At 43.6% G+C, this 19700-nt stretch overlaps 3 protein-coding genes across 5 annotated transcripts in view; all 3 read left to right on the forward strand.

Moving 5' to 3' along the window:
* Positions 1-17043, forward strand: part of LOC135700024 (serine-rich adhesin for platelets-like) — a 456905-nt gene extending 439862 nt beyond the window's left edge. For all 3 annotated transcript variants that reach the window (XM_065220400.1, XM_065220401.1, XM_065220402.1), the window contains one exon: positions 15827-17043. In XM_065220400.1, the coding sequence (XP_065076472.1) occupies positions 15827-17035 (1209 nt within the window). In that variant the 3' untranslated portion in view covers positions 17036-17043. The remainder of the gene's footprint in view (positions 1-15826) is intronic.
* LOC135700013 (uncharacterized) lies at positions 1686-3257 on the forward strand. The gene has a single exon (XM_065220369.1). The coding sequence runs from the start codon at positions 1941-1943 to the stop codon at positions 2949-2951; it is 1011 nt and encodes a 336-aa protein (XP_065076441.1). The 5' UTR covers positions 1686-1940; the 3' UTR covers positions 2952-3257.
* LOC135700014 (uncharacterized) lies at positions 3341-4673 on the forward strand. Its single transcript, XM_065220370.1, has one exon. The coding sequence runs from the start codon at positions 3559-3561 to the stop codon at positions 4507-4509; it is 951 nt and encodes a 316-aa protein (XP_065076442.1). The 5' UTR covers positions 3341-3558; the 3' UTR covers positions 4510-4673.
* Positions 17044-19700: the final 2657 nt, after the last annotated feature.

A 19700-nucleotide genomic window follows, 5' to 3' on the forward strand; every position in this document is an offset into this window, starting at 1 on the left:
TCGTATTCACCGCCAGAGGTTGAATCGATCGCTTAGTTTCTATTAAAAAGGCGTAGCGGAACACTTTTTCACTTTGCCTGATAAATTGATTAATCAGAGATGTTCCAAAACTTGATCTACAGTTGAAAAATTTAATTCTGTATCGGTTTTGTAAGGATGCTGCTGGTGTTCAGGAATATTTTTGTTGAGGAAAATGGAAAATTATAATAGTGCCTTAGTGGTTATGATCATCCGGATTTCTTGTGTGTGAATAATTTAGGTGCAAATCAGCTCAGATATGTGGAAAATCGTATTATTAGACTATTACTGATGGAAATTAGCAAGATGTTCAATGAAAAATGCTGTCATTTGCGTTGTGAAAAACCCTTATTCTGATGTAAACAAACGGCTTAGTTGACGTTTCCTCTCGAACTCGCCTGGCGCACTCTAATTGGTGGTGCATTAGAAGAGCCTATAAGTCTCTTTCATTTGAAAAACTTGTCCAAAGTCAGAAAACATCTATCTAGTCAAGATGTCAAGTGAAGCAAATTATTTGAAATCAAATGGCATATTAGTGCCACCCAAGGGGTGGTGACTCTACACACTTATTTTGTGCCAATTTTTTTGTAAATGTGCCGAGAGTGCGAGTTATTGGACTGGCTTTGTTTGTTTGTGAAAAATGGGTTGTTTGGCAACCCGGTTAACTTGACAGTTTAATAGCGGTAAGCTCGAACAAGAATTAACTTTTAATACCGTCCCTTTTTGGAACAAGTGGCCGAGTCAAGATGGCTTTAGACAGGCAGTGCAAACTGAAACAGATAGGAATACGTCACTGCCAACAGCTGTTTCGTGTAAAAAGATAAACATTACAATGAAATGCGAACACAACTAAACATATGCACATTTCACTAACATCAATAAGCCCTTTGGCCTTGTATAAAAGACAATTATTGGCTGGCGTTTCTCGAAGGGAGACGGTGATACTCGTCGATTCTACGTTTACAATGTGAGTACACTGTGCTTGATCTCCGAAGTCAAAACCGTGTGTGGTAAAGGGATTTGAGGAGGAGACAAAAGGATACCGTCTATATGATCCTAATTTGAAGAGTTTCCTGAAAAGCGAAGATTGTGAGCAGCCCAGACGAATCAAGCAATTTCGAAGGGTTCAGTGATGTTGGAGATGGCTCCGAACAGTGTTTGGCAACGGAGTCCCATCAACACGGCTAGTACCAAGAAAGGGTGAAAATTGTATATAGAGAGTAGAAAGCGAGCAGCAAGGACAACTTTGAGGAAGGTACGAATCCTGTTGATCATCTCTCTTTACCAAACTCCCCAGTTGGAGAGGAATGGTGAGGGGTATTGCCCCCCCCCCCCCCCACACCACCACTGGCAAAAAGAGATGATCACCGATTTCTATCGATTGTAACGCACTCAAGACGTTATCTTAAGGGAGGCATCTAGTCGTGGGTTTGGAAATTGCAGCTATTGTTACCTCTACTGTACCTTCCTCAAAGTTGTCTTTGCTCGCTTTCGACTCTCTATAGGGTGAGTGTACCAGTTATGGTCATACGTTCCTATTATGGTGTGTTCCAATTATGGCCTATGGAATTCCCATAGGCCATAATTGGAACACACCATAATAGGAACGTATAACCATAACTGGTACATCTACCCTATACAATTTTGACACTGCCGCACTCTAACGGGACTATCAACTCTATACATTCATCTCCTCATCTATCGTATAAAATGACCACTTTAAGTCTGATATTTAAGCATCTTCAACTATGTAAATCGTTACATCACGCACAAGCAATATAAACAAAATAGTTAAAGTATATAATTGGTATTTGGTGGCCTCACAACTAGACCTCAAAAGCTGAGCTCCATCGTCAATGTCATCAGAAGCTATTGAGTGACTGATTGTTGACAATTCCATCCACAGACCAGCTGCGATACAAATGAGTAGCTATCAATCACCCACTGACCACTCGGTACACGGTGCGACTTCAGTGGATATTTATAGCCTCCCCACAAAGTCTCAGACGTTCAAGGCAAACAAGTCCACCGCGGCAAGAAGCCATATTCCTTGGAAAATGGAACCTTTGACCGCCAAACTGACATTCCTCCTATTGGTACTCGCTACTTCAATCCTATTTCCCCATCCCGCATCCAGCAGTTCCTGCTCCGCAGGCGACCTTACTACCGTGCAATCCGTTCTGCTGACGTCAGTCAACGCTGGGGATCCCCTGCAGCCGTCGGAAACAGCTCTGAAACGTTGTCCTGCCTTGACGAACATCACCGAGACCCTGCGCCTGATGGTTTCGGGCATGCGTCAAGTAGAGCAAGCTGGGATCTGCAGTGATCGGGTCAGGAAACTACGGGAGGCTTTCAAACAGAAGATCAACAAAGTCGTCACAATCAAAACGATTGCCTCGCTTCCGGCACAGGTCGACAAGCTCCGGGCAGAAATGATGGAGGCAACCAGGGAGCTGTACGAAGACGCCGTGGCGTCCGTGGTCAAGCTGCTGTGGATAAACCAGGCGTTTTCTGTTCGTAGTTTTTCCAAACACAAGCTGGTTTCGCCACTGAACAAGCTCAGTCCGGACTATAGGTTGTACCTGAACTCGTTGCAGTATCTGAATCGAACCAAGAATGAAGCAATGGTTGGCAGCGTGTTTGACGCGATCTTGAGCCGGTTGAACAAGTTGGACGTGGGTATTCGGCGCAGGATGGAAACGGGAAGGAACGATTTGGTGACTCTGCTCTGTTGGACCGTCAATAATGGTTTGCTGGGTGAGAAGTATATCGAGAAGAAGGGGGACATTTTGAGGCTCGCTTTGCAGTTTTATCCGAAGGATGGTGACACGAAGAGCTATCAAGCGGATATACAACGGCGGAAAACTTGCCCGGAGAGATTCCCCGATACGGTGATCAGGGGGATGGCTTTGGGTTTGAGAGATGTTAAATGAAAGGGAAATGAAGAAAATGTTACTGTTCTAGAAATTATTCCAATCACACCCAATTAATCCTCGTTATAAGATCCAGCATTTGGCCATCGTGGCTCCTTCCGCTTGCGACGATTCCTGCTTGGCCTGCTTCTCGAAAATGTGTGATTTCATCGCCAATTTCATTTGAGCGAGGTTCTCTTGAGACGGTTTATCTACTGAAAGTCGATCAGTTTTTTTCCCTTGATTTGTTTCTATTGATCTTGTTTTCTGTATTGAATACCAATGCTACCGACGCCAGGGAGGCAGCTCCCACACCTGGATCCTACCTATCGAGCCATCAAACTCATTTTATGACTCAGAAAATCCCGGCGACGCCGGCTGGGTTGAACCCAGGCCTTGGTGAGAGGCAACCACGCTTACCACTTCACCACCAGCGCCGCTAGAGCCGATCAGTTGATTAAACATCCTTCCCACCATTACAACCAACGTTGTATTCTCGGCAAACAAGAAACACATTTTCCCAACATTCCGTGCAACATTGAAGCAGTTGGCAAACAAAGACAGTCGATACACACTAGGCATCGCTCGAAAGCAAAGAAGCTCAGTAGCTCGCGAACAGCCATCCAAAATGGAGCCCATTCTCGCCTATACTCTTCTCATCGTGGCAATCCTCGTTCCGGCCGTGCATCCCAATCCTCTGCCCCAGGGCCAATGCACCGCCACCGACGACGACCTGAGCTCAATAAAGTCCGCCCTGCAGAAAGCCACCGGCGGCCGGGCAGCTCCGGATGACATTCTCCCGCAGGAAACCCTCGACCGGTGCCCCATGCTGAAGGCCATCACCGGGAAAATCAAGTCCGTAGCCGACGAAATCATGCAGTTGAAGGAAAGCTCCATCACGACCGAGCAGGTGGACGAGCTGAAGGAATCGTTCGAGCAGAAGGTGAGCGAAATCATGAAAAGCCGGGATATTTTCGAAAAGCAGTCCAACCTCGAAGCGACCAAGGAGCACGGGCAGATGATCGATCGAATGACGGCCCTCCAGGTGAAGGTGGTAGAACTGGAGAAGGAAATTGCCGAAAAGACGAAGCAAATGTACGAGGACATGGCCGAGCTGATTTTCGTGCGACTGCAGATGAACAGTACGGACCTTATCCGGAACTACACCAAGCACATGATGGATCAGAAGTTGGACGAGCTGATGCGCAAGCTGGAGACGGACTACAAAGTGTTCCTCGGCGCGTTGCGATTCCTGAACCACCTGAACGATCAGAACCTGATCGATAAAGTGTTCGATGGGGTTCTGAAGCGGCTGCACGATATGAAGCTGGATAGCGATACGGATCGGGAGCACGGAAAGTACACCCTGGTGAATCTACTGTGCTGGACGGTGAACAACAAATTTCTGACGAAAAAGTACATAGCCAAGCAGTCCGAATTGTTCGGAATTGCGTTGAAGTTCTATCCGGACACGGGTAACAAGCAGGCCAACGCAGCGGATGTACGGAGTCGGCAGTACTGCGATGCCATGTTCCCGGCCAATGTCATCACGTGGTTTGCCGTGAGCCGCGGGAAGTAAGGTTGAAGGTTTCTGATAATTTTGGAAAGTGAAATTGATTGTCAAACTTGGATGGGTGTGTTTTCTATGCTCGAAAAACTCCTTCAGCTGTTGAATCTGATCAGCTTAGCTCCCTCGGTATGCCAGGGAGTCCATCTAGGTGGAAAACAACATTCTGGTGGTGAACCATGGGAAAGCTTGATTATCTCTGCGCCTGCGATTTGATTGAATCATTCTTGTTGATAACTTTATTTTGAAAGCGTGACCGATGGATTCCCCCTCAGCACATATCCCAATGCCTTTCCGAAGCTCAACATTATTCCACAAAAGATTCAGCGAGCGTTCACACATTCTGACTAGAAATACTCAGAGGGAGAGATGGGCGAAGAAAACAAAATACAATTCGGCAGCAGGGATTTGTATCTAAATTTTCTTGCAACACTTGCTAAAACTTAGCATTTCACATGACTTTTCTTTTGATTCGATTTACGTGCAAAATAATAATTGATTGTATCGCAATATTTTGCTCATTTCTTGGTGCCATTCATTAACCAACGAAGATCAATTAATCAATAGAGTTAGAATATTGCTTTTGATTCCAAAAACTAGTTGAATTTGAGAATCACACGAAACATAAAGGTGATTCAATTTCTGTTCGATTGCCATACTCTCAAATTTAATCTAGTAAGAATAAGAAATCCTCGGAAAAATTCTAATGGGAATGGTCGTTTGGCTTAGATTTTGACAGTTCATTTGGCTCAAAACATTCTCTCCGCCCATCTCTCCTTCTAGTATTTCTAATTCTGACCACTGCGCATACCAAAACCGGGGCAATCGCTTAAGGCTCTGAACCATTTGGTGGAATATTTTAACTTTTGGTTAAAATTTGACAGATGGAAAGTTATCGATGAACCCTGCTATCCGAGCTTTGTTATTTCTGACAGACAAGAAGTTAAATTTTGACAACCGTGGGTTGAAAACCGGTCGATCGACAGCACAGGGATTTTCGAACATAGAAAATAACTTTCGAAATGTCACTTTTAACCACGAGTCAAATTTAACTTGGCAAATGGTTCACAGCCTACATGATCAAGAACAGCTGACTACGGACTAATGCGTGGAAGGTCAATGATAAAACCAAAACATTCTGGCTTTCAGGACCAGGAACAGGCTCGGGCTGCTCTTTGTGAAACCGAGCTGTTATTATCCGTCTGATAATTTCTCAACCTTGGCCAAAGCCACTGTAAACAGTAGATTATTCTACGGGATCGAACTGTTCTGCCTTTCCAACGACTCTCTTACCACACGACTAGCCCCAACGTATAACCAGGCAATCAGAATCGTCGCAGGACTTCTGCCTTCAACACCGGCTGAATCGGCATGCGTCGAACTCGGCGTACTACCGTTTCAATACCAAGTCGCCGAAACGACCAGCTACCTGGACGACCGGGAACCACCAGGTCTTTCTCTTCAGGGAGGGGAACAGAGCTCTCGGAAACTAGGTCCATCAGGAGCTCCCACCCGTGGCCAGGGTACACTGGAACGGAGCCAGAGGATGGACAGAACCAACCATACGCGTTGACCTTTCAATTGCCAAGCGCTTCAAGGCAGGTAACAACTCCCGTGCCATGCAGGCCCACGTAGCGGAGCTGCTGAGAACTAAATACGCAAATTTTCAACACCGTTACACGGACGGCTCTAACGCCGAGGGGAAGGTCGGATTCGGAGTAGCGGATGTATCCAATAGCTACTTCTTTCGACTACCCGATCAGTGCTCCGTCTTCTCGGCGGAGGCTGCGGCCATCCACTTCGCCACCACGACACCCGCCAATAAACCCATATGTGTCCTTACAGACTCCGCTAGCGTTTTATACGCCTTGAACTCAGCAACATCCAGACACCCCTGGATACAAGGGATCCAAAAGGCCGCGCCGCCGAACACCTCATTTGTTTGGGTACCCGGCCATTGTGGTATCCGGGGCAACTGTGAAGCAGATCATCTCGCTGCCACAGGTCGCTCCGGCCGTTGTCAGGACGTAAAAAAATGGGTGAAAGCATCCCTCCGAGACGCATGGGCCCGGGAGTGGTTCGCAAAAAGGGGACCGTTCTTGAGAAAAATAAAGGGCGACACCTCCAAATGGAATGACATTACGAGCTGATGGGAACAACAGGTCTTATCCCGGCTTCGATCCGGACACACCCGAGTGACCCACAACATGGGTAGCGCTACCTTTTTTCGGAAGTTTTGTGACTCCTGCAACACCACGATTATGACAGTCGAACACCTGATTGTTAACTGTCCCTGCTTCCATAACATCCGGCTCCTCTATGGAATACCGAACAGCATACGTAACGCCCTCTCTAACGACCCGTCCACGGAAGCAACCCTAATAGTTTTCCTAAAAGATGCTGGACTGTTCTATAAAATATAATCAATATATACAAAATGACTACGCTTCGAACATGGACACCACTGGAGTAAGCCTGGATATCACATGACGATTACCTGACTGCCTTCGACAACGACCACCGCCATTCACACCATGATCCGCCAACCACGCTAAGAACCAAGACAGGAACTATAATGAACTCTGTTTAAAAATACTCTGTACTAGGGGGACTCCCTTCTGGAGCTCCACCAACCTCTAGGAGAACCCCTTCTGGGTTCTCCAAACTCTCAACTATGTAATTAGGGAAGCCCCCTTCTGGGGTTCCCGGAGATGAACCAGTCTGCGGCTGAAAATCTCCTAAATAAAGATAATAATAATAATAATAATTACTCAACCTGACACTTCTAGGGTCAATGACGGCTTCGGAAATACCTTATTCAATTATTGTCAAAGGGTAAACAACGTCCTTGAGAGCTCAATTTTGGCATGTGGATACAGTGTGTTTCCGAGCATCTATTGGCCAAATTTGAGTGCTCTAGGACTTTGTTTACCACCCTGACGATAATAGGTTAAGGTACTGCCGAAGCCGACATTTCCCCCATATTGTGTTTCGGTTTGAACTGTTCGAAATAGGCTGGTTGTAGTTGGCATTTATTTTTCTATAGCTGTTGCTGCCCGGGACACGGTCATTCCGGTGCTAATAGTAATGAATAGCGGCGAATACAACCGCCACCTCAGAACCACTTTTGGCGTCAATTTTTGAATTCACCGGTTCCTCGGTAATACCAACAATCAATACGAAACTAACGATTTTAAATTGGCTCACCACTTTAGTAGCCTATTGGTCCCAAGCAAACGATTAACGTACCCTATTCTAGTTGAAATTCTATTACTACACTATGTTTGTTTTGATTCGCTATGAAAGTTTGACAGATAACATCAGGGGTGTGTGGATTCATGCAGAACATGCAGGGGTGAGTGAAATAGCTTGGGACTGCTTGGGACCGTTGTTCTGGTACTGAGTGAGCCAAAAATAATAATGATTTTCTTCGGGACCCAGTGGTCTTAGAGTTACCTCTATGGTAATACCCCTGAAGCAGCCAACTTTTACTAGTAGGATCACTTTTGTCGTATTCACCATTGTCCTGGTTCGCTGCCAGGTAGCCATAGTTGGCCGTCTCAGCAGATTTCGATCCCCGGAAGAGCTTCTCCCGTGCCCGATAGCGTGAGCGCGTTCCAATGATTGCAACAATCAGCAGTACATTTCCCCAGGCGGCTGTAGTTTTTCGAGGGGTGCATCGATTAGCTTGGAACCGAAGATAGTACCAAAGCTGAGCCAAAAAGTTGAGCACGTTTCTTCGGGACCTACTAGTCTTAGAGTTACCTCTATGATGAAACTGTCAACCATCACTTTCAATTGAAAGTCATTCCCCCCTATTCTGCGAGTCACGTGACTCTCTCTCACCGGTGAGGTGACAATAGTCACCTCGTGTGAGGTGACTCTCCATTTGATTTACATGGAGAGTCACCTCACACGAGGTGACAATTGTCACCTCACCGGTGACAGAGAGTCACGTGACTCGCAGAATAAAGGGGATTGTGTCTTCTATTCGAGCAGATCCCGTTCAACATCAAGAGAACCACTTTTGGTCAGTTTCCATGCTTGCTTGTTTTGGCTTGACTCGTGTTCATTTCGTCTTTCATAGACGACTGCACCGATGGATTTGAGTTCATGCACTGACGGAGGAGAGCGGGGTAATGTTCATTCATAACGAACATTTAGTGTTCATTTTTAGTAAACATTGCCCCGCTCTGCTGTCAAATTTTCGTCAGAGCATGAACTAAAATTCATCGGTGCACTCGTCCATTGTCAAATGAACTAACTTCTAGATAGAGCTGGAATTAGGGCGTAACAGCCTTTGTAAACAATGACTTCTCTCGTTGATTTCTCGGAATTCAAGGCACGCCTACATAAACCATCATATCCATCGGGTAGGAGAAGTCTTCCTCTACTCGATGGTGATGTTTTACCAGGGAGAGCCATGGCTTCCGAGAAATCATCGATAGAAGAAATACCAGGAAAAAAGCACTTCAAAGGATTCAGAACAAAATTCTGAAAATGATTTTGAAGTTGCCTCCCTGGTACAGTACAACCGAAGTACATAGAATTTCGAATGTTGAGACTTTAGCACAAATGTCCAACAAAATAATTAATAATTTCAGGCAAAAATCGTTGCAATCCTCAATTGCAACGATTAATTCCCTTTATACTTAGATAAGATTTAGTTTTAGTGTTTAGTTTTAAGATATCAATTGTTATACTGACATGCAGGTTAAAAAACCTGTTTAAAATACTGAATTGCCAAGACATGAACAATGTAAAAACACTTAGATATATATCATAACAATTAAGGCTGGTAAGTTACTGCAGTAACTGGAGCACCTAGGTTAAAATGAAATGTAATTTATTTTGAATTTGGAACAAATAAAGAGTTAAAAAAAAAAAAAAAAAAAAAAAAAAAATCGATAGAAGAAATTGTTTACAAAAGCTGTTACGCCCTAATTCCAGCTCTATCTAGACTTTCGCATTGAAGCGAAGCTGTTCGATCCATATTCGCCCAGTCTTTCTGACTATTGTTGATTGTTCACACGGTTAATTTAAGCGCATGCGCATAGATTTGTTCACGTGGATGTCAAATTTATCATTATCTGGTGGTTAGTTTACCCATCAATATGGGTATTTTTGGAATCGAGATATCATCTTGAGAATGAAAATAGATATCCGACGTCATTTTGAAATCTAACATGGTGGCTTCCGATTTCAGAGAAAGTGGAAAATATTGTTGAATACCTATCAATAACCTCGATATAACGTAACTGTCATTTTTGACTTCCACCGCCGATTTCTTCCAATCGATCATTCAATCAAGCAAAAGAATCAGAACATCAGACAGATGAAACAATCCTCCATCTATTGGTAATAGTGATTTGTATGATCGAATTGTCAACTTCGAGATGTCGACAATGGATGCCAAAAGTGACAACTACAGTAAAAGTTTTGACGATCGTCAAAACATAGTGGTAACTCTAAGACTAGAAGGTCCCGAAAAAACGTGCTCAACTTTTTGGCTTAGCTCTGGTACTATCTTCGGTCCCAAGCTAATCGATGCACCCCTCAAAACATAGGAAGATCCACCAACCCCTCATTCTGTCTATCAAACTTTCATAGCGAATCAAAACAAACATTGTGTAGTACTAGAATTTCGACTAGAATGGGGTACGTTAATCGATTTGCTTGTGACCAATAGACCAATAGTGAGCCAGCTTTGAATCATTAGTTCCCACCGGTTGCTATAACTAGAGGGCTTTAACCTGTATAGGTATGTTTGTAATCGGGATGATTACTAGAGAATGAAAATCGATATCCGACGCCATTTTGAAATCCAAGATGGCAGCTTCCGATTTCAGAAAAAGTGGGAAATACTGTCAAATACCGTATACAATATAGGTATTTTTTTGGAATCGGGGTGACGCTAGGGGAAGATCACTTGAGGTATATTTATTGTAACATCATAGAATTAAATACATGCATCCATGCATGACAAGTTTTGTCCTGTTTTGTTGTTCGCCTTGATTCATTCAAATCCACACTCCTGACTCGAGAAATTTATTTCAGAAGCTCCTCGGAATCGTGCACAACCTCCTCCACCAAAAACGCGAGAAAACTCCGTTGAAATTCACTGGAACCTCCGTTGGCAGCACCGAAAATCTCCACTGAAATTTACAGGAATCCTCGCAGCCATGAACAGGTGAAAACTCCGGCGAAACTTCCCTCGAAAATTGAGATGCTGCCAACGGAGGTTCCCAGAGACTTTCGACGGAGTTAACCCTGCATTGTCGGCTACGGTATTATCTCGTGTTTTCGGTGAAGGATTTCCGATGATGCCTACGGAGGTTCTACGGAATTTCGACGGAGTTGTCTCGCGTTTTCGGCGGAGCAGGTTTTGCGTGATTTCAATGTTGGCAGTGGAAGTTCTGGAGGGAGCTTCTGCAGGATTTCTTTGGAGATTTTCGTTGCTGCCGGAGGAGGTTGCAGGAAATTTCCCGTGAATTGTCTACTCCACCGAAATCGTGTAGAGCGACGAGTTTTCTTTTCCTGTTGTGTTTGTTTATCTTCGCATCGATGCATGCAGAGGTGTCAGCAAAAAAGCGCATGCTTTGTTTTGATGTTCACATCCCACAGAATGGTTGATACAAACGATTTTTTTTTTAATTAAATGCATATTGAATCTGTATTGCAAAAGTGAGACGCCCCTAGGGGTGACGTCTAGAGATCAAAAATTGATATGAGACGCCATTTTGGAATCCAAGATGGTGGTTTCCAGTTTAAGAAAAAGTGGAAAATACTCGAGTGAAATGACTCTATCTACGACGAGTCTACGCTGTAGGAATGATTTAGTTTTGGTATGGTTAGCTACTCGCACACCGAGTAGATAGAAAGAAGATTGATGACGATTCTGAAGATTTCCTGCATTTGCTAGTGTGAGATTCTTCGAGCAGCTAGAATTGAGATTTAGATGTGACATCCCCCTCGGAAATGCTGTAAAATACCCATCAATATAGGTATTTTTGGAATCGGGATGACATCTAGAAAATGAAAATCGATATTCGACGCCATTTGGAATTCCAAGATAACGGCTTGGGAAAAACCGATACCGACCCATCAATATGGGTATTTGTGGAAACGGGGTGACGTCTAGAGATTGGAAATAGATATGCGACGCCATTTAGAAATCCATGATGGTGGCTTCCGGTTCAAGAAAATGTGGGAAATATTGTCAAATATCCTTTAATATGGGTATTTTTGGATGACATCTGGACATGGGAATCGATCACTGACGCCATTTTTAAATCCATAATGGCGGCTTCCGGTTTAGGAAACAGTTGAAAATTCTATCAAGTACCCATACATACGGTTTTTTTTTTAGATTTAGATTTAGATAGGATTTCGCGATTGTTGGATCGGTGGGGGCGAGATATGGTCTTAATCAGGTTGGACCGACTGCGACAGTCCTTCTTTACTTGTCGGAAGTGCGGCTCAAAGAATAAATTCCGATCGCGGAGCATTCCCAAGACCCTCACGGTGTTTTTGGTCGGTATTGCTTGTTGTTTAATCTTGATGGGCTGTCCGTTGTTGCGATGCCTGGTGGTACATATATGGCATGGCACGCTCTTGCCGGCGGAAAGCTGGAAACCAACAGAGTCAGCCCATCTGACCACTGAAGAGACTGCCGCTTGCGCTCTCAGTTTCGTCCTCTGCAGAGTGGGACCCACCGTTACAATGGGGGCGTCATCAGCGTAGACGAAGATTTAAACGTTCTTGGGTAGTTGGTCAAAGACCCTATTCATGGCCACCAGGAAGAGGGTGACCGCGATCACCGAACCCTGTGGCACTCCAGTTTCCTCACTGAAACTTCCGTATTGCACGTTTCTGACCGAAACCCGCAAAGATCGGTCGGTCAGAAAGTTGCGGACGAAGTGAAGGATGTGTCCTTTCTGATCCCAATCAGCAAGCTTCTTCAATACGGCTGGTGTCCATGTTCGGTTGAACGCTTTGGAGATGTCCAGAGAGACGATCTCCGCGTGATGACCTTGGTCCTTTGCCTCCTTCAGGACTTCCCCAATGGATGGTGTTTGACGGGTGTTTGGATGCATGGTGTTTGACGGGGTTGACCGATGATGCCAGGATTGCAGAATGATTTTTATATTTTAATTTGATTTTGATTCGGAGTTTCTACCGCAGTTTAGCACCTTGTACATCATTTTTGCTTAACACAATACAAGCAACCATAAACAAATAAGAATATCCATCTAAGCACACCGTGGACCCTATTTTCCAACTTGCCTTTCGCAAATATAAACAACTAACAATGCCATTGATGTCAACAATGATTCCGGCATCACTGCCAGTCAGATTGATGTGATACATCTCACCTTTTTATTCCACGATTGCTACTGTCAAATCGACCAATCAGCAACGGGTTCGGATTTGACAGAAAATTGGCTCGAAATCGCTACCCGATTGTCAAGTCCCATCGCACACGCTATTTCAAAACTACTCAAATGGGTAAACTGTGTTGAGAGTGATAAGTTGACAAATGAACAACGGCGATCGGATTCATGTCAATGTTGTTGATTTGTCAACTTGTCACTCCCAACACAGTTTGCCCATTTTTGGGTAGGTTCAGTTTTGTCCGATCTGGGTGGATTCTACCCAAATTTGGGTAGTTTTGAAATAGCGTGAAGATCCGTAGTCTATTTTAACCTATTATTTAGTATCCGGGACATTAGTATGAGAGTGGGGCTGTTCATTAACTACGAAGACGGTTTTTTTAGGATTCTTGAACCCCCCCTCCCCCTGTGTAGACAATTCAGGCGTAACATTTGATAACGGCACAAAACCATTTGTAAACAAACTTTCTAAGGCCCTTTACACGTTAACCAACGTACGCCCACGCAAACCAATACCACTTTCGGAAAGGAGAGAGTTGCCGCTATCCAATGATGTTGTTGGTTTTTGTAAGCGTACTTTGGTTCGCGTGTAAAGGGCCTTAAAAAGTTTGTTTACAAAAGCTTTTGTGCCGTTATCAAATGTTACGCCTGAATTGTCCATACAAAAATTTTAAAATTTGTATGAGCCGTGGATAATTGTCAACAACCCCCCCCCCCCCCCCCCCTGAACTGTCTACGTAGTTTAAGAATAGCCCCAGTATGACAGAGTGCTTCGCAGTTGACCGGAAAACTGCAAGAAACTGCACTTCTTGCTTGACAATTTGTGTGCTTGCAGGCAGAAGGGATAAGTTTTGAGTTAGTAAGAATAGATGGGATGGATTGAAATTTTATTCACGTTGGAAATTTCATGAGAGATTTGAGTAAAAATGGGATAATGACTTTCATCTGGTTTTCTCCTCCTTCGGCGGAAAAAATGCCCTTTTCCGGCAGGATTCCATTGCCCAGCGATGGATTTCACACTACGCAAATACAGAAGTACGCGGCCAGTGGTTAAAGTAAGGATCTCTTCGAGGATAGTTAGTTGAAAATGTTGCCATTTTGTGCCATTTGCTTTTTCTACACACACATGCTGTTCTAAAACTACCCAGAAATGGGTAGATATCTATCCACGAAGAAGTCATTTTGACAGATTTTGACTGCAAAACAAATTTTCGATTTGAAAATTTGCACTTTTAAAATTACAAGGTAAAGTTAAAAGATTTACTTTTGGTTTGAAAGCTACCTTGTTGTATTAAATATTTGTTTAATTAGAATTAATAATTGAAAGGTCAAATTTACTGCAACAATTTTCGTTTTGTGTGTGTAGCAAAACCGTCAGCATCATAGTGCCCCTCGAGTCAGTGTCAAAAATAAAAAAAAATAAATCTTGATTTAAAAATCGAGATGCATTTCTATGGGATCGATAAAAAATATTGGTGTGCTCAGAAAACGAAACTCTTTCAGATGATCGATCGATGATCGAGAAGATCGGCACATTTTTCGAAATTAAACAACCCTATTGTCCATTCGATTCTCCGTTGTAAAAGGTCAACAAAATCACCCAAGAATTCCTATACAATTTTAGAAATCATCTTCCAACAGTTACGATTGTTCGTTGTTCTAACAGTGGGTGGTGAGTATTTATGTTGACAGATCAAATATAAAACAATCACGCGATACACTCTAAAATCAATACCCACAATAGTGAGTTGAATGGGCGTCACAATGTTGTACGAATGTGAATAAGTGGTTCACAACCGAAGTTGCTTGCGTTGACTGGAGCACTCCCAGATCGCAGAGCTGCCAAACTGTACACTCTAATGTAAATCAGAACACTTTAAAATCTTTGTACTTATTTGTAACATTTCTATCATTTATTGTAATTTCGTTCCGATATCTATTTACTACTAACCAACTTTCACACTTGCGTTGCTTCACTAACGACAAACTACCCCAGCTTCCTAACGCTTGCTTTTTCACTAAAGCTTGTTGTAGTTTTCGTTTTCAATAGTCGTAGAACTCCGTAGTCCCCGTACCACACTAATAGCCTATTCGTATTTGTTTCCATTTAGCCGTAGTTGTTAAGTTCCCCTGTTGTTGATGTTTTTTTTTGTCTAACTACAAACAACCCAGCTTATTTATTTACTTACCAGATTCCGTTTCTCTTTTTTTCAGTTGCATCCGTTTGCAAAAATCCCTCGAATGAAAGGCTAAATAAAGAGAGAGTAATTTACGTTTTTGAGATTAACGATTCCTTGGTTGGGCAGCATCACACGCCTCGAGGTTCTGAGACCGAGAAAGAGATTTTTGAGGTTAGGGTACCCCTTGCCGTCCGACATTCGTGTTGGAATCGTGTGTGATGTACTCTGTGTTTGTTGGTAGAATATTTCTGCAACTGCTCTCAGTAGTTTCCTCCTCCGCGCTAGAAGTAATCGTCTTTCGAAGGATCCTGCGTCCAACTGAATCATTCCATTCCACATAGTTTATAAGTTTCGTAGTAGAAAGCATGCGTACTACACACAAAAAAAAAGAGCGGAAGCAAGCAAATCGTAACGAGCCCGTGTTGGTGATGGGGCACGCTAACAACGCAAAGTAAAAATATCCAAATTTTGCATCGCACACTAGAATCTTGTTTACCTTTCTTACCCCCTTCCTTAGTTGAGCTCATCTTTTGTTTGAAGCATTTTGTTGCACCCATTGTTATACACTCCTTATTTCTCATATTTCTAATATTCGTTGCCAGTTTTTACACTCTCCTCTCACTCTCACTCATTTATGTTTACCGAATCCGATTCCAGTGCCATCCTGCCAGTATTTGACTACAATTTTTCTTTTTTTTTTTCTCTCTCTCTCTGTTTTCTCTTTCTCATTCTTCTCCAACCCACCCGAAACCATAGGCCCGAAGAACGAACACTTTCCGACTGGCCAAACCAACGCTGATGCCACCGCTAGAAATCACCTCCATCGGGCCGAAGTCGCCACGGGGCCGTTATGCTAGCAATCTTCCTATCCCTCGGACACCAACTGCACCGGCCCTGATCATAACCTCGTCCTCTCCGGTGGTCCACCATCCGCCATGTTCCAGTTCGTCATCCTCGTCGTCATCGGCCGGATCATCCCCCTCGTCGGTGACCACCATCACAACGATCGAGTCGCATTCATCTTCCACAGCTGCTCCCTCGCGGGATCTCATCGCCGAGTACCTCGCTGCCAAAAGCCGAAGCCAGCAGGCTCCGGCCATCTTCAATCCCAAGCTCACGCCAACCGGTTCCGCCGAAGAACAGCAACAGCTGGAACTGGCCTACAAGCATCCGATTCTCCTGATGGACGAAGAGGAGAACGTCGCCTTCTGCAGTGTCGTCTCGAGCATGGGCAACGAACGGAACCGCGAGGTCGAGGTCAAGTATATTGAAGACAACTCGATGGAACTGCTGGAAGCCAAGGCAGAGGAGATGGGCGAAGGCGAGAAGGAATCGTTGATCGTGCCCAAACCGAAGATGATTGCATTCCACTCGCCGAAGACGAGTCCGGTAAAGGCCGTGGATGACACCGACGGTAAGTGCCGACTCGTCGGACGGGTCAACCCGAATATCCTCAAGACCTGGGAACAGCTGAGCGGCGGCGGAAGTGAGAAGACCTACTGCGAACACAAGCGTAAGAACAGTCTGATAACGGTGACGTCGTCGGAGAACAGCGGCGGCGATAAGCAAAGCTGCCTGATCTACTACCGCAATCCGTACGAAATCGAGCCGGACGAGGAAGCGAACGGCTTCCGGGTGATGAAGATCCGACACCGGGAGTCGGTGAGCGAGAGCTCGACGACGGTTGCCGACGAGGAACAGCAGGAGGCGGCACAGACGACGATTTCGCTGGCGACGTCCACCGCGACCACCACGACGACGACCAGCTCCGAGGGTTGTTACGATTTCTACGACAGCATCGATGATAGCAGCAGTAACCGGATGATGGTGTGTGGCAGGATGGAAGTGGACGAGGACGAGGACGAGGAGGACGAGGAGGAGTATGCGCTGGCGGCCGGGGAAGGACTGGCCGATTTTACCTCGCTGGATCGGAAAAAGCTGATGTGGTCGATCGATGTGGAATGAGAGTTGAACGAGGGACAAGAAAAGGGATGCCGATAAGTATCGTGTGCAAAATTATCAGTATTGTTGATCGTATGTGTTTGTTTTTTTTAGAGGAAGAGTTTATATATTTTTTTTTCATCTACCTATTTATGTTTTTTTGCTTTCCGTATGTGCGAACGTGTGAGTTGAAGATGTTTGGGAATGGGCTTTTTTGAGGAAATTTAAATACCTAGTTCAATTTAGTCTGGAGGGTCCCTAACAACAACAACCTTATTCTGACAAAAATATACTTCTTTTGCTAAAAACTAGCTTATTCAGCCTTTATTCAACTCAAATTGTTTGTTGGGTCTTTTGAGTTTCCATCAACTCGTAAACTTTTTTTTTCGTTTAAAACCTCACTCGACAACGTCGTTTTGATTTATGAACCCCGCCAGAAGGGTAATATTCTTGCATTCGACTGTGGCTATTTGTTTTAGCGTGTATTTTAAGAAATGTCAAACTACGCACTCTCAATTCAACCACCGTAAAAACGTCAAAACGGGTTGGAAATGCTAAAAATGGCTTTAGAATCGCCAAGTTTTCTCAAGTTCGGTCCTCAAGTTTCAAGTTTTAAGGCCTTTAATAAAAACACTAAAATAGCCCTTAAATTTAAGACTCAAGTGTCTTAAAAATGCAAAAAGGGCTTATATTCGAAAAAATGCCCTATAGTCACTGAAATGAACATATCTAGACCAACAATTGAAATAGGTGGAACAACCAAACGTAAACAACCCAAGTAACCAACAAGCCCGTTAATCGCCATTTTTGGTATATAAGGCTGCTATACGGCTGATATAAAGTTCGGAAACCCTATATTTACCTTATATCGTAAATAGGGCGATTTTAGGGTAATTAGTGGGCTTGGTGGTTACTTGGGAATGGCTTGAAACGCAAAATTCTCGAGGATCAAAACATACCCAGCTAAACTAACAATGCGTCATTTGATATAGGAAGTTTACTCTATCAGATGCTGGTGTTAGATTGCTTGGATGCGTTTTGATTCTCGAGAAACTTGCGTGTGAAGCCATTGTTTACGTTTGGTTGTTCCGCCTATTTCAAATGTGTGCTAGAATTAACAACCTCACTCGACAACACCGTTCTGGTTTATGAGCTTCGCCAGAAGGGTAATATTCAAGCATTCGACTGTTTCTATTTGTTTTAGCGTGTATTTTTAGAAACGTCAAACTAGGCACTCTAAATCAAACTACCGTAGAATCGTAAAAATTAGCTGGTAAACACCAAAAATGGCTTTGGAAATTTCAAAATGGTATAGAATCGCCAGAATGATCTTGAAGTTTTCGGAATGGATCAAAAAACGCATAACTGGCTTATCAAAACACCAAAATAGCCCTCAAATTACCAACTCAAAACTGTCCTGAACTCACTGAAATGAACGTAAATTAACATCCTCACTCGACCAAGTCGTTCTGGTTTATGAACTCCACCAGAATAATATTGTAATGTGGCTATTTGTTTTAGCGTGTATTTTTAGAAATGTCAAACTATGCACTCTCAATCCAACCACCGTAGAATCGTCAAAAATGGCTTTAGAAATTTCAAAATGGTAAAGAATCGCAAAAATGGCCTTGAAGTTTCCAAAATGACTCAAAAACTGCTTAACTGGCTTCTCAAAACACCGAAATAGCCCTAAAATTAAAACAACTCAAAGCTGTCCTGAAAATGCAACCAAAAAGTTTTACATTCGGCAAAATGTTCTAAAGTCACTGAAATGAACATCTAATCGTTATGGCAGATGATCTCCCTCCGACGTGAAACAACTCCACACTCGGGGATGCCAGGTGTATTTAGCAAAACATCTTCAACGAAATTGACAAATTATCGAGGTTTTAAAGCATGCTACAAGTCTGAATCATGGTCTCCAGAACCCTCATAAAACCTAAATTGTTACTTGGGCGGTGTTCCAATATTTCGGATTTATAAAAGTTAATGGCCGCACCTTCTAAGAAGGTCAAAGGCAATTTGTAGACGTCAAGAGACTATCATTTGATTTCAAAGTGCTTCGTACAAGTTCGAAGAGCTTCATAAATGTTCAGGGGAACGTTGCAGAATTTAAAGGAACTTCCGGGAAGTTCGTAGAAGTTCGGGAAAACTTTTTTAGAAGTGCAGCAAATTTTCATAGGATTCAAGGCAACATATCAAGAAGACTGGCAACTTTGCCAGAATCCAAGTGACAGATACAATGGCGCTGCGCTTGAGTGAAGGTGGAAGCAACGCATAGAAAAATTAGCAAATACACAAACCCTTCTTCTGAGGATGTAATTTTGCTATCCAATGCGTTCGAAGCATTTACCTTTGAGCGGCAGATCTCATAGCGTTCGTATAAGAAAATAAGAGTTGCCAGTCTTCTTGATTTGTTGTCTTCGATTCAAGCTAACTTAGCAAAAGCACGGCGATCTTCGAAGAACTTCAGTGAACTTTGTAGAAGTGCAGAAAATTTTGAACAACTGCAGCACATTTTATTAAACTTTGTCGAACTTTATCAAACTTTGTAGATTTTCCGCGAATTTTGTAGAAACTCGGGATCTTCGTTCAAGTTCATTGATCTTCTTAAAACTTCAGGGACTTTGTAGATGTGCAGGGACATCGTAGAAATTCAGGAGATTCTTTGTGAATTTGGGGAACTTTC

Source organism: Ochlerotatus camptorhynchus, unplaced genomic scaffold, assembly GCF_037179485.1.
Source record: "Ochlerotatus camptorhynchus isolate MF236.1 unplaced genomic scaffold, CSIRO-AGI_Acam_v1.1 ptg000125l, whole genome shotgun sequence".
Classification (NCBI taxonomy): domain Eukaryota; kingdom Metazoa; phylum Arthropoda; class Insecta; order Diptera; family Culicidae; genus Ochlerotatus; species Ochlerotatus camptorhynchus.